This window comes from Stegodyphus dumicola, chromosome 3 (assembly GCF_044657685.1).
Source record: "Stegodyphus dumicola isolate Sdum_Otavi_A_Nest chromosome 3, ASM4465768v1".
Classification (NCBI taxonomy): domain Eukaryota; kingdom Metazoa; phylum Arthropoda; class Arachnida; order Araneae; family Eresidae; genus Stegodyphus; species Stegodyphus dumicola.
In genome coordinates this window covers 128,293,666-128,308,201 of record NC_140770.1, presented here as the reverse complement: position 1 = coordinate 128,308,201, position 14,536 = coordinate 128,293,666, and the positions used below count along the sequence as shown (strand labels likewise).

Below are 14,536 nucleotides of genomic sequence, written 5' to 3'. Positions count from 1 at the left end.
AACTAGTTGAAAAAGGTCCTATGTATTATCAAAATAAAATTATTTATCACAGACAAAAGTGGATGTAAGTTTTCTGATATATATTTCACTTTTCATTTAAGAAACATCTTGAAAATTTTGTCAAATATTGAAATGTTCAGCGAGATTGGCTACTATACTTTTAAGAAAATGTAGTTTTATGTTTCTGTTGTGAAATATTCAGTGACATCAATAATCCATCGACTTCTTAAATACTAAATTAAATAACCAAGTTGGTTTCAATAATTGGCATCATTTAAGCAAAAATTTGAAAATTCAAGAAGAAAGTGAATCTCATTTTCAAAATTTATGTTTCTAGTCAGATTTATTAGAAGGATTAAAAACTAACTGAACCATAGATTCCTAAATGCAAAATTTATTATAAAGTAAAACTAAGCACCTGTGCAGTCTCATTGAAAGAATAATTTATACAATTTAGTTTTTGGCTTTTCATTTTCTTAGTAACAAATTATTTGAATGAAATATAAGAAATTTTTTTAAATGTATAAGAATAGTAGCAAACTTTGGCCCAAGCATGTGTGTACATGTTAACTAAGGTACTCTTCCAGAAAGGAAATAAAATGAGGTTTTGTTCAAGGTCTTATTTTATTAAGACTCACAAGCTAACAAATATGAAATAAGAGATAAGTTAGCTCTGCTGCTTTTGAAATCAGGACTGTCCGCTTTGCTTCCCTTGCAGTGTTATGAAAGTAGAGTTCTTAAAATTGAGAAACTAGAATTTTCTGAGAGAGGTTTTGGTAATTAGAAGAAGGTCAATATTAGATTACTGAGCAGGAAATAATGAGAAAAAAAAATGTCATGGTGCTTGATACATTTTTTTCTTAAATGGTTTTAATTTTTTATATTCACATAGCTGTTGATATGCAAGTGATATCTTCTGTTACTTTAAAAATATTTTATTCTTTCTGCTTTGTATATAATACTTTATTCTATCACTTTATATATAGTATAAAATATTATTTTATTAGATATTTTATTGTTTTTCTGTCATTTTATATATTACAAATGAATTTTTTTCTGTCATATTATACATTTAAAACTGCTATAAAGATTTGAAGGAAATGATATAAAGTCATTTCTTCAAATCTTCACAGCTTTTTTTTTTAACTTTAAAAGTGCAAGTGCATCTGAGCCTTATATTTATATATATGTATATATATTTGGGAATATTATCAATCCAAACAAAAGAATGCTTTAAACTGCTCTTTCAAAGTATATTATCTTGAATTGTAGGACTTTTTTTATGTGGGGTTTTTCATATTTATTGTTGCTTATAATATAGATTTAAGAGCATGGCAAACTTACATTTTTCTTGTATAAATAATGAAGTTTTTTCTAATTTTTGTTTCAAAAATCAGTATAAAGTAAACGAATGATACACACACGCTCACCCCCCCTTCCCACCTTCTCCCAAAAAAGTAACTTAAACATTAAAACTTTTTCTCTTCTATTTTTTCTCTCTGAAGATTTGATTTTGAAAATAAAAAATTATGAACAATTTTTTCAGTACTAATCAGATTTGGCCAAAAGGCATATAGTGTTCATTCATTTAAGAAACATCTTTCAGTTTAATTTCTATTTTGCATCTTTCAGTTTAATTTCTATGTTGCTTACATTGTAGATTCAGAAGCACAACCAATTATATTTGTATAAGTTAAATGTGTACTGATTCTTAAATTTAAAAAAAAATATGTATATGTAATAGAGTCTGTAGTAGTACGCAGGTGGTTGTATTCACAATGAACAGCTAGAATTTTGATGCAGTAGAAGGCTGAAATGCCGATCCACAAGGAATAAGAAATTTGACAGTCAAAGTGTATTTAATTTTACCTGTATTTCAGTAAACATGTTGTGTCCACAAACAAGTTGGCATATTTATTGTATTTGAAAAATTTTACATTTTTAATAACTTTGTAGTAAGAAAGCAGCAGCAGCATACAGACAGCAGTGCAGCTAAGCCAAAACATTGAAAGCAAGTGCGTTATGTTCAGAGTGAAATCTTAATTCCTACTGAGTTAGTTTTGGTTCTCAATGCATTTTGATTGGATGGTTAATATTGCTGTAAAATTACTATTGGCTGTTTTAAAGTTTTAGTTTCATTTACATCATCAGAATTATGTAGGAGTCATATCACATAGATTTTTCTCGAAATGATGCAATGCAAATAGAGGTTATTATTTTTAGAATACAGAAGGGAATTAATTTTCTTTGCTAATTTATTCGTTTACATATTCTTTATTTTTCTTACATATATATATATATATTCCTTTTGTAAATTACTGTAAAAGAATATTAATTTTTTTTTAAATTAAAAAAATGTTTTAGACCCAAGGAATTGTACCACCTGAAGAATGGGAAAATTTCATGAAAGTTTTGAGGGAAAGTCTTCCTGCAACTTTTCGAATAACTGGTTACAGAGGGTATGTTTTAAAATATAAATGGTAAATGTGAAAATGTAAATTTAGTTATTATTACCCTTTGCCTGTGTGATTTTTGTTAAAAATGTACCTATAAACTCTTTCTATTACTTTTTAGATGAAAAGTATTACATATGTATACAAAAAATATATTTCCTGTGTTACTTGATTTAAAGATACTGTTAAATTAAATAATGTAAATAATATTGTTCATTTTAACACATTTTAATATGTTATTTTGAAAAAAAATTACTTATAATTTGACCTTTGAATATACAATATACTATTATAAATGGTTCATCAGATTATGAAACATTGTATTTTCAAAAGTATTGCTTATGTAGCAGTAACTGACATTTGAAAAAATCAGAAATTTAAACAGCTTTCCTCACAGGCTTTGAATGTTCTGTGAATTCATACTTTTTTTGGTTCGTTATCATAGCAGCATTGAAGTGTTCCCTGAGCTTCCGATTGTTGTTGGCTGTGGAGAATATAAATACAATCCTTTTAATTTACTCCCAAAGGAAGAAATTACATGATGCCAGTGTAAGGGTGTGGGGAGTTGTATGAAAAAAGCTGGGTCATTTTTATTTGAATTTTAAATGTGTGCCTTTGTAGGGTTTCCCTTAGTTTGCATAATAATTTATTTTAAGTTTAGTACCATTCCCCTCAGATTTCCTCATGAGGATGCAAAGTTAAAAGTCAAATGAAGAGAATATAAATACAGTTGAATCTAGAAGTTTATTCAGAGCATGATTTCGCTATCCAGCGCACATAAATATTTTGTCCTTTTTGTTATGCTGAGTTGCTGATATGCCTTTTTGCCATTTAAGAAGTTGAATCACTGGGTGAGTTGTTGGGTCAGCCTAGTTAGCCCTAAATTAAATTGTTAGTCCAACACTAGTCTTTACCTTTGAATTAATTGTGAAATTATTCTTAAATTCTGCCGCAAGTCATCAGTGTTATTATAAGCACAACATATATGCATTTGTGTTAAGAGTTTGACAAATAATAAAGGGGTTTATTTTACCCTTCTTCTGTGCTGGTATTGTTCACGCTTTTGCGAGAAGTCGCCAGGTTTCCTAGTAAGATCAGGTTACTTTATGATAGCTAAGAAAGTCAGATCTTACACCTTGAGTGATTGTTGATTTTTGTGTATTATGTATAAAGATTTGCCTCATTCTGGCTACCATCATGCTTATTTGATCACTCCATCCTTTTCTATGTGTCTTTAATACGTTGACTGCCGTGACAGGCACTCGGCTACAACGCTGTGGGTGCCACTGGTGACCAGCGACACTACCAATAGTAAAATACATAATTACAGTAAATATCAATACTGATAAATTTTTAAATAGTACCATTGTGACTATAATTGTTTGAAGAATAATAAATCTTAAAAATTTAAATTATAAATTGCAATAATAATCTACAGTCCCTTGGGGGTCACCGGGTGACCCCCACCACGAAAAATGCATTAAGCACGATTATATAACTCACATTATCTTCTGCAGATAATATTTCAACATAATATGCATCGCATAATAAAAATTTCAAGTTGGCGTCATGGGCAAACCACGTAAAATTTGTGCGGCAGTCAACGTGTTAAACTAATGCTCCCACTCACGGAAGACTTAATTGATCTGATGACTCTTTTCAGTATTCTGTTCTGAACACATGTTCCATTGGATTAATTGGGCAGGACAGCAACAAGTGTGTAGGGCGCAAGCACAGCATCATAGACAAGTCTAATGTAATCCTGGAACACTAGCTATATCCATAGGGACTTTCAAACATTCTACATTGAGAATTAATTAAATTTCAGAGAAGTTACATTAATATATGCGTAGCTCCTGATACATGCTTCAGGAATATGAACATTTACAATTTTACTGGCGATAGTTTAACATATGAAGTTTGGACCATTTTACGACATATTAGCAGCAACAGTTTCACAGCTATAATGTAATATATAGAAATAATGGTAATATATAGAAATAATGTAACATAGTTTTTAAGAATTGCACATACTCGATATCTATGTACACATCAACCTATTTTCACTTAAAAAAAATTCCCCAAATTGCACAAAAATGGCATTGTGCACTCTCTTGACTTTATTGACGTACACATCGAGCTATTTTCACTTAAAAAGTCAAAGAATATTGACAAAAATCCAATTTTTCTTACTCTTGTAAAAAGCGCCAAACAAATAAGTGGGTGATTCTGCACTTTAGCCGAAATAATAGTAATACAGTATTTAGCAGCAGTAGCAGAAATTGTGGCAGTGATTTAGCAGTAGTAACTGTAGTTATACAGTTTAACATTGGTGGTAGAATTTAAATGTGATATGGTGTAACAGATGGATTTTTAATAGGAGTTCTACTGGACATCCATTGAAAGTTTCTGCTGATTTTCATAGTAACAAATAAACATCTCACATATTCAAAGGAAAAAAATTCTATAATGCCATTTTGTACTAGCAGTGCACCATTTGGTTTGTCAGGACGGCAAATTCTGTTTGGCCACTTTATGTATAAAATGAAAACTTGGGATGCTGATTCTTTTTATGTGCTAATAATTACTTCATGTGCAAGATTTTGGAAAATACATAACAGAGTTGCCAACTCTCTTGATTCAACACTGATCTAATTTTAGTAGTGGAAGAATCCTTTATTATGGGAGGTGTGGTAAATATATGCCAACTTCATTTTGCAAGGTAACATTTTCTGCAACATCTTGTAAAATCCAGTCCTTAAAAATTTCTTGATAATCATTCAAGTGCCCATTAACAACAAGTTTATGAACAGTTGTCAAAAGTCTTTCTTCAGCAAGTTCTCAACAGCTAAAAATTGGCAGATATGTTTCTAACCAAGACTGTGATGCTGTATATCTACCATCTTCATCTCATTTTATAGTTTCATGAAATGTATGTAATGTAGTCACCTGTAAGTCCTATTTCAGAAGGCATTTTTTGAGAATCAGTGATACCAATAGCTTCTAGCTTCCAAAAATTTGCACTTTCATTAATGAACGAGGGTAAAATCAAAAGAGTATTTTCATGTGTATACATGTACATTTGGTAATTTTCCGATTACAGTCCATCCTAACTAAGTTTCAGTCATAGTTAATCTGTATTTCAATTTCCTCACTGTGCCAGTCATCAGTTTCCCAGCAATATCTGCCCTGTTAAGATGTGGAGTGCATTAGAGGATCTTGATCATTATTATAATCACACAACCATAGTCTTTGTTGCCGAAGTTTTTCATCCATATTCGTTTTGTCACACTTCATCCTGCAGTACATATTTCGTTTTGGTCATTAACCTCAAAATCATATACATAAGTTCCTTTTATATTGCATATTATTATCCAGTAGTTTTTTTATGCTCCTGAATTAATTCCCTACTTCCAAAAAGACATATGCTTCATCTTTTTCTTCAATCATTGGTTAAAATCCCATATCTGAAGCCATTTTCCATAATATGGTATTTGAAACCCAGTATCGATGAGGGCTCTAATAAATCGAGATGTCATTCCTGTGAATTCAAACCTTCAAAATTTACATCAGTACTACTGGCATACTTGTTTAATTCCTCAGAGAATGTCCTTCAATTTCAGCCTTCTGGTCGTGTTTATCCTTTTCAATTTCCCTGCACTCACTCACATTAGGACACATAAGCAAATAATGTTTGTTAAAACTTCACACTTTTAACAAATTTTTTGCAATTATTATATAAATGACCTGGAGTTAAACACGTAAAACATATCCCTTTCTTTAACAAAACAGGTTTTCTTTGATCTAATGACATAATTTTTATAGATTTACATTCTACGAAATCATGATTCTCATCGCAAAAAGTACAGTTTCCCTTTTTTGTAGGTTTTGTTTTTGTCGAGCTGTTGTTTAAAAGCCTGCAGCAGTCAGAATTTCATTCTGCCCCGCCTGTTTTATGTTTTGCTTTCTGATCAGCTTCTTGTATTTAAGTTCTTGTCTGACTATTGTTATTTTCTCTTCAACTTCTCTCTTCAGAAATGTCTTTAATAGTTTAAATTTATTTTTTGAAATGCCTTTGTCAGCAGAGGCTACATTTCTTTCCCATATTCTCAAAATATAATTTAGTAAGGAGGCCTCAACAAGTAGATGCAGCATAGCAGCTTATTTCTCAGTTGCAACTTTTAAACTTTCTAACACACATAAATGTGTTTCTATTTCATCATACAGTTTGAACACAGAAATTTTATTCAAATAATTGCTACTCTTTTTCATTACTAAACAGAGGAGTTTCTTTAAGAGATTTCTACTAAAAGATTGTCTCTCCCAGATATATCTTTAAAATCATGAATTTTTCTAAATTGCCTCCAAAATCTCAACCATTCTTTTTCTTCACCTTTAAATTTTCTTAATTCAGTTTAGAAAGTTTAAATTTCTTTTTAACTGCTTCATTTTCATCTTTGCTAAAATGCTATCCCTTTCATTAGACTTTTGTTTTGAAGTATATAAATGTATCACTGTATGATTCGGTGGTTTTGAAGTGTACCAACATCCAATCCAAGCATTAAAGTCACTGAATGCTGGTAGTTTGACCAGGGTTCGAATTCTGGTGAATGGGCTTGCTGCATGGTTGGTTTTCAGGGAAAATGTGTAATGTGGCTACAACCCAATTTCCTTTAACTTGACCTCAATGGTTTTGATTTTCTTTTTCAAATTCATCATTAGAACATTTGACGCCTTTATTATGCAATAACTCTAGTACCTGCTTATTCAAAGCATGTATTTTTTGCCGTTTATCATTGAGCAAAAGGACCTGTAATCTTATCTAAATCTAATGTATTGGCCTTTAAGAGTTCATCTGAATACTTCACACTCTTTGTAAAATTTTTAGACAACTTCTAAAGCACTTATGTTCTTCCATAATAGAAATCAAAATTAGTATTTTTAGTGCTTGTAAAGCAAATTCTTAATAAGTAATTCATACATCAACATATATTCATTACAGAATCACTTATTTAGTTTTGAACAGTAATACTCTGTATTTCTTGAAATAAAATTCAAAATTCTTTATGTCACAGATCAAATAAATTTTGAATCAAAGCTACCTGGTGTCCTGTCATAAATTATGTAATAGAGAATGAAGTATTAACATATTAAATCAAATTTTACTATGTACTTATGTTCTAATCAGGCTGCCAAGTAGGTCTTTATCAGAATGTGATCCACTAGTAGCTGCACACAAGACTTTGCATATTCACAAATATATATATACATTGCAACAATTCTTTGCTCTGATTACATAATTTGATTTATTTTGCTACTTGATTCTAGACATAGAAAACATCTACGCTGTTTGTGTGAATGCTCTCTATCCACCATAATTTTCCGGAATAAAGGCCACATCAGTGTAAACGCCGCAATAAATTAAATTGCACGTGACATCGTCGTGGGCCGTATAGATGCAAAATCTCAAATTAAGTCTTCATATATGACATACCAGTTAAGAAAAATGCATGAAATGAAACCATAACTCAAAAATAAATTAAAGGTAAGAAATGTGGAAAGGTATATACTTATAGTTACCCACTAAAGAAGTCCATATTTGTAATACTCAGACTATATTATAAAAAATGCTGCAACAACAAAATATTAAATTTGGATGACAAAAGGAAATTTTAAATTTTACTTCAAAAGGAATTACAGCAAACTATACATCATATGAAGCTATCAAAACCTGATTCTTCACTATCTAAATTAAAAAGATTTAGTAAATCCTGATCTAAGTCCAAGTCTTGCAGATCATTCATCCTCTTGGTTTACAGTCTCTTTATCTAAGGATATAATTTCAGCTTCTTTGAACCCTGCTATTATTGACGATGTTTTTTTACCGATTTCCACGCACTTCCTACCCACTTTGCAACTTTTTTATAAGATGCTCTATGCATTTTACCGCTTTTGGTATACGTATGCAATCCTTCACTCATCCAACACTCCCACCGCTTTCGAATTTCAGCTTTGAAGGATTTATTACCTGACAAATCTAACGGTTGTAAGATTTTTGTCAAACCACCAGGAATTATTGCTTCGGTCGTAGACAATTTTTGACATCTGGTTTTCACTGACTTAAGCAAATGAGCACGCATGGAATCCATTATCAATAACCCTTTTGGTTGGAAAAAAGATCCTATACGACACTGCCAAACTTTTTGTAGCCACTCATGCATGATTGTTTCGCACATCCAGCCGTTCTCGTTTGCACAAATAATTACGTCATTAGGAAAATCTCCCTTCGGAATAGTCTTTCGTTTAAATATGATAAATTGCATTAGCTTGTTACCGTTTACGGCACAAGCTAACACACATGTAAATGATGTTCTTTCATGCCCCGTCATAAGCACAGATACAGCTTTTGCACCAGTTTTATCAACAGTTCTGTTTGCAGGAGAGTCGAAAGCTAACGCCGTTTCATCCATATTTATTATTTGTGACCGAAGAATTTTTTTTTTTTTTTTTGTGTGTGTGTGTCAATAATAGCTGTCACATATTTTAGAAAAGATGACTTTTTATCCTGCCAGTCCATTGGTAATTGTTGCCCGACGGTTGTTCTAGTACGCACAGAAATATTTTTTCTTTTCATAAATCTGCTAAACCTCCTTTGAAATCATTTATGTTCGTTCGTTTTGCTATAAATTTTGCTTGTAAGCGAATTTTCACAGTCGAAATTGCCATTCTCTTTCCTCCTTGCTCTTTTATCCAGTTTGCAAGATCGTTCTCTAGATTCAGCCACCTTACAGTACCACTTCTTTTGGCTCGTTTCTGTTGTGGCATATTTTTAAGAAGTTCTTTTTCAGTTCTCCAACGTCGAATACATCTCTCGTCCACTTCAAACTCTTGAGCTGCTGCTCGATTTCCAATTTGTTCAGCACGTAAAATTACATTAACCTTAAAACTAGCAGTATAACTTCTGTGCCGTTTAGGTGCCATTTTCAAAAATTTTCCGCTCCCTTCTTACTAAAAAACTATCCAACAAGTACTTGTACCCAAACTGATGGGATCTGTATCTGGCAGAATGCCAAGAAAAATCGATTCATGCTGAAAGGGAAATACGTTAGAGTTCGTTACTGCAAGGCAGGTGGAGTCGTGTCCGCCTTTGAAAAAAATTGCAGAAAAGGCAGGGGTGGGGAGAGGATGGGTCCTGGAAGATTCATCGAATGGCAGAGGAGAGAGACTATTCAAACTGATGAAAATGTTGATTTGAAAGGAGGAAGAATGTTATTGTTCTGAGATCTCGTTTAGGGTGAATAAGGCACGTAGGTCTGTTCAAGGGAAAGAATGTAAACAAAATAACGTTCGCAAAAAGCAACTGAGTGGTCTTTTGTGTGGAAACAGCACCAGTCTATGCACAATGACAAGGCCATCCAAACTATGTACAATGACCATCATAGGAAATATTTTATTTTTAGTGCACCTAAACGCCGCACCCGCTGAAAATTTAAGTTTTAAACTCGTAAACGCCGCGGCGTTTCTTCCGGAAATTACGGTAGTTGTGATTTTGTAGCAATTATGATTTCTTTTATGGAAATTTCTGCATTTTAGGTTAGCAGTGGACCTCATACTTCAGGTTTTATCCTCTTTGGTGAAATCTCAGATTTAACTTTTTGCATGACTAGAATGTAATATAGCTCGTTCAAAAGACATCATGCACTTCGCTTTTCTTTCTCATTTTTGAATTTTCGTGCTAAATTTGTCCGATTTCCCCCCCTTTTTTTTTACGAAAGCAAATGTGCGAAAAATCAACAAGTGTAGGTACCTTGTATGGTAAAAGAAGAAATAAGAAAAGTAGTAACACTGGATACACTGGATATATTGTTGAAATAGTAGTAAAGATACTCAAAGAAAGATTTCTCTTTAAAGTCATCAGTGAGTTCATAACTTCTTGCTGGGATGTGGGTAATAAAAAAGCACTTAACATTTTCCATAAAGTTAAGAAATACAGACTTATCTTCTAAAATAATAATTAAAAAAGGTTAATTTTTAAATAGCTTATAATAAATAAAACTTATCTCCATTAAAATGAAGAGTTGTAATAATCTTGATTTTTCCTACACAAAGGATTTTATCCACCTCTTATCTAACACAGTTTAATCAATACATAGGTCTCTTCTCTTCTCTATCCATTAGTGAGTTCTTAAACAAATAACTGTTCCCCGTTTTTTTAGAAACATAATTTTCCTTTAAAAATATAGCTAAAGAAGTCATTAAATAGCCTAGTGGAGCATTATAATAAATACATTAATCATTCATATCTTTCAATCCATTGTAAAATAGGTACTTATGTATAAATACAGCTATGTTAATGCAGTTTGGCAATTTTTTACTGATGAAAGGATAAAAATTACTTATCAGGCACAAAATGTAAATTTTTGCAACTTTTTTTAAAATGTTCCCAAGCTATCAATATTTATCATAAGTTGGCTAACATTATCAACCGATTAAAAGAAAACACTCTTTATTTTTTTAATTTAATATATATATATTTTTTTTTTTTTTTTTTTTTTTTTTTGTGAAATGCTCCTCTAATTTTTTAGTGCTGTTCTTGTTCCTATGCACACAGTGATATATCTTTGCTTTAAAAAAATCTGAAAATTACACAAACTTGGCATTGCACACCAGTTATCTTCCAAACACATCTCATCATTGTTCACTCTATCAATTTTGCGGCAAAAAACTGTATTCCCATAGATATTTTAATACAATTTCTTCCATTACTTGCGAATTCAACTAGTGATATTTTTAAATTTTTTTTAAGGCAACAATATCATGATTTTTCTATAAAAACTATATTCTTTTCTATTATTTCTTATTTTCTATATTCTTTTCCTTATATTGAATGCATTCGAAAAGGGCAACGTTGCTCGATTGAAGGGCTGTTATGAGCATGGTTGACTGAAGAAAGTTTATGCATATAGTTCAGCACATTCTGAAAATTTTGTGACTTCTGCTAAAGTATTTACAATATGATTACTAGATATGTAAGAACCGTAAAATATCCTAAGCTCCTCAGATTTTATTTTGAAATATAAAAAGAGTAATACTTATTATGAATGATATATTGCTATAAATTTCTTTTGCAGAATGAACATCCCCCCCCCAGAACTTGGTATTTCTTTTTTAAAACCCAGTCTATTTTTGTTTGGTTTCAATGAATATTTCATATATTCTTTTATTTGCTTCACAATAACAAGTAAGGTAAATTTTAATGCTGTTATTAGGTATTGTGTTATATTTTTAAATAAGTGTAAAAAGTTATTCTGCACAATTTGACTAATTATTATTTTTGTTCAGGAAAAATTTTTCTTTTGGTGATTGAAAATAAAGGATGATCAGAGAAGCTAAAAATTGAATTTCAGTGGGAATTATATACTTATTAATTTATTGTTATTGTTTTCTCTTTTAATTGTGCCATTTTACTTATCTAATTCCACTTGTTTTTAAGCGTAGACTTTGTAGTAAGTCTATTTCTTGTATTACAGAGAGAAAATGTTACTCATATAAGGGAAAGAAAATGTTTATTGTATTATCTTTTTTAGATGCGTTTTGATATAATTCAAATAAAATTATCTCTTTTCTTGATAGACAAGCAAAAGCACTTCTAAATATTATTAAAGGAAAGTATTTTGAAGATCTTCTTAAAATAAAAAGCAATGAGACTGATTCATGGAAACCTTTTAGTTTGCCTTGGTAAGTTACATTTCTAATAGACAGATAATAGTTCTAACATTTATAAGACACAATCAAAATGTTTATTTAAGTAGAATGTATTTAAAACAAAGTGAATTAAAATTTTAGATCAAAAGTTGTGGATGTCATAATTGGCATATTATTAGATATCATAAATTGTATAGTCTGGTAAAATATTTTAATTTTTCCATTTATACAGCCTGCATTAAAATAGGGGGGATGCTTCTACGAGGGCTATCCAGAAAGTAGATTACGTTTTGGAATAAAAAAATAAACAAAGTATAGGAAACAAATTTTATTATATACAGATGAAAGCCACACTCAAATACTACTTTTCTACACAGTCACCATACAAATTAAGGCATTTATCGTAGCGATGTACGAGCTTGGAAATTCCTTTGTCGAAAAATTCGGCCGCCTGCGCCTTCAACCACTTCGTTACCTCTTCTTGCCTTCCATCTTACACAAAACTTGTGGTAACCAAGCTTTTCGCTGATGATTTCGTGCAACAAACTTCGCGAAATTTGTGGAAAACTCAAAGAAAGTTCCGTTATTGTGAAATTTCGATTTTCACGGACTTTAGCATCGACTTTTTCGAGAAGTTCGGCGGTCACTATGCTGGGTCTCCCACTTCGATCCTCGTCGTGAACATTGGTTCGGCCATTTTGAAATCTTATGACCCACTGACGCACTCCACCTTCAGTGATAATGTTGTCCCCATACACTTCACGAAGCTGCCGATAGATTTCTATCGGTTTACAGTTTTTTGCAGTCAGAAACCTTATTACTGAGCGCACCTCGCAGCTCGCGGGATTTTCAATTAACGCAGACATTTCAAACCGTCACAGTATCTGAACGGAGCACAGCACGAACCTCTCACTAGCACGGCTAGATGCAGACTGAGCTGCGCAACGCTCTGACCCCAAGATGGCCGCGCTAGCCCCGCCCCTAGCGGACACAGACGGAAACGTAATCTACTTCCTGGATGGCCCTCGTATATCTTTTGTTTTACTGGGCTGGTTGATGAAATTTAACTCCCGTTTTCCATAACTCGAAAGCGAGACTTAAAATATATATTAGATTTATATATGGTATTGTTGTAACATAGGTATTTTGACACAAAATGAGACATTTTCTGAATTAACATGCCCTTTTTTTTTTTTTTTTTTTTTTTTTTTTTTTTTTTTTTTCTGTATTTCAGTTCTGCGACTCAAATTATGCCAAAGTGATAAGTTTTGTAAAAACTATGTGACTAGTTTTTAAAAAATTAGCTTTAAATTTTAGCTTCTCAGCATTAAATGATTTGGTATATATTTATTAGCATCTCTTTTTTTTATTAAACTTACTTGATTCATTTGACAATTCGAAATTTAGGTTAAATCCAAGTTATTTGCGACTATTTTCTGATTTGGCATAAATTTTTGAAACACATTTTAAAATTATAACCTATAAAATTTTTGTCGTGACCTTAAAGTAGACATATTTCTAGGCATACCTGCAAAAAATTAGAGTTTTGTGTTGAAAATTTCTAAAAAAATACATTACTTAACTCATAAATAGTTGATCAGTTAAAATTAAAACTTGAATTACATACTTTTAGGATTCCAGTATCAGAAGTAAATCATTCAAGTACAGTCAAAAGTCGTTAATCCGGACCTCAAAGCTACAAACTTTCTGCGCATGCGTCAATGCATAATGCATTCATGCATATGCGTAATACTTTTACGCATGCGCATAATACGTTTACACATGCACGTTTAATGTATAACGGACGGTATAAGCTAAGCTAAAATTATCTAATTCAGTTAATGTTGCAGATTGCATTGTTCCTTAATCTTCAAATTGGATCTGGCTTATTATTTTTTGCAGACTGTTAGAGCAATTTATATAAGTAAGCTTGAACTTTCGATTATGTCAAATAGAATTTCCGATATATATTTACTAATATGTAAAGGATCTATAAAGCGAAAGTATGTTTCGAAGTCCATTAAACAGAAAGTGGAATTGCTGCAAAAAATGGATAAAGGCATATCCTTTGATTATGTAATCATTCCGAAATATGTTTATCAATTTCACCCTGCTCTGCGCCGGGGGGGGGGGGGGGAACGGCACGCAATGAATTGGAAGTTGATCTGTCAGCACTATCCTTATCTTCAGGGCAGATGTTTTTATTTTATTTGGCTTCTAATTCCTTACTAAATGTAGTATTTCATCTTGATGTACTCCGTCTTTGATATGATTTAAATCAAGTTCCTCATCATTATAATTCGCTTCCAATAGTGAAGAAAGTGACACAGAGATTATTGAAAACAAAAAAATTTTGATTGACAAATTAGTCGGTATTC

The 14,536-nt window shown here is 31.6% G+C and overlaps 1 protein-coding gene across 1 annotated transcript in view; it reads left to right on the top strand.

Moving 5' to 3' along the window:
* Positions 1-14,536, top strand: part of Nsun2 (tRNA (cytosine(34)-C(5))-methyltransferase Nsun2) — a 116,206-nt gene that overhangs the window by 31,089 nt on the left and 70,581 nt on the right. Inside the window, exons 3-4 of the mRNA XM_085813300.1 lie at positions 2,365-2,459; positions 12,087-12,191. Coding sequence (XP_085669426.1) covers positions 2,365-2,459; positions 12,087-12,191 — 200 coding nt within the window. The remainder of the gene's footprint in view (positions 1-2,364; positions 2,460-12,086; positions 12,192-14,536) is intronic.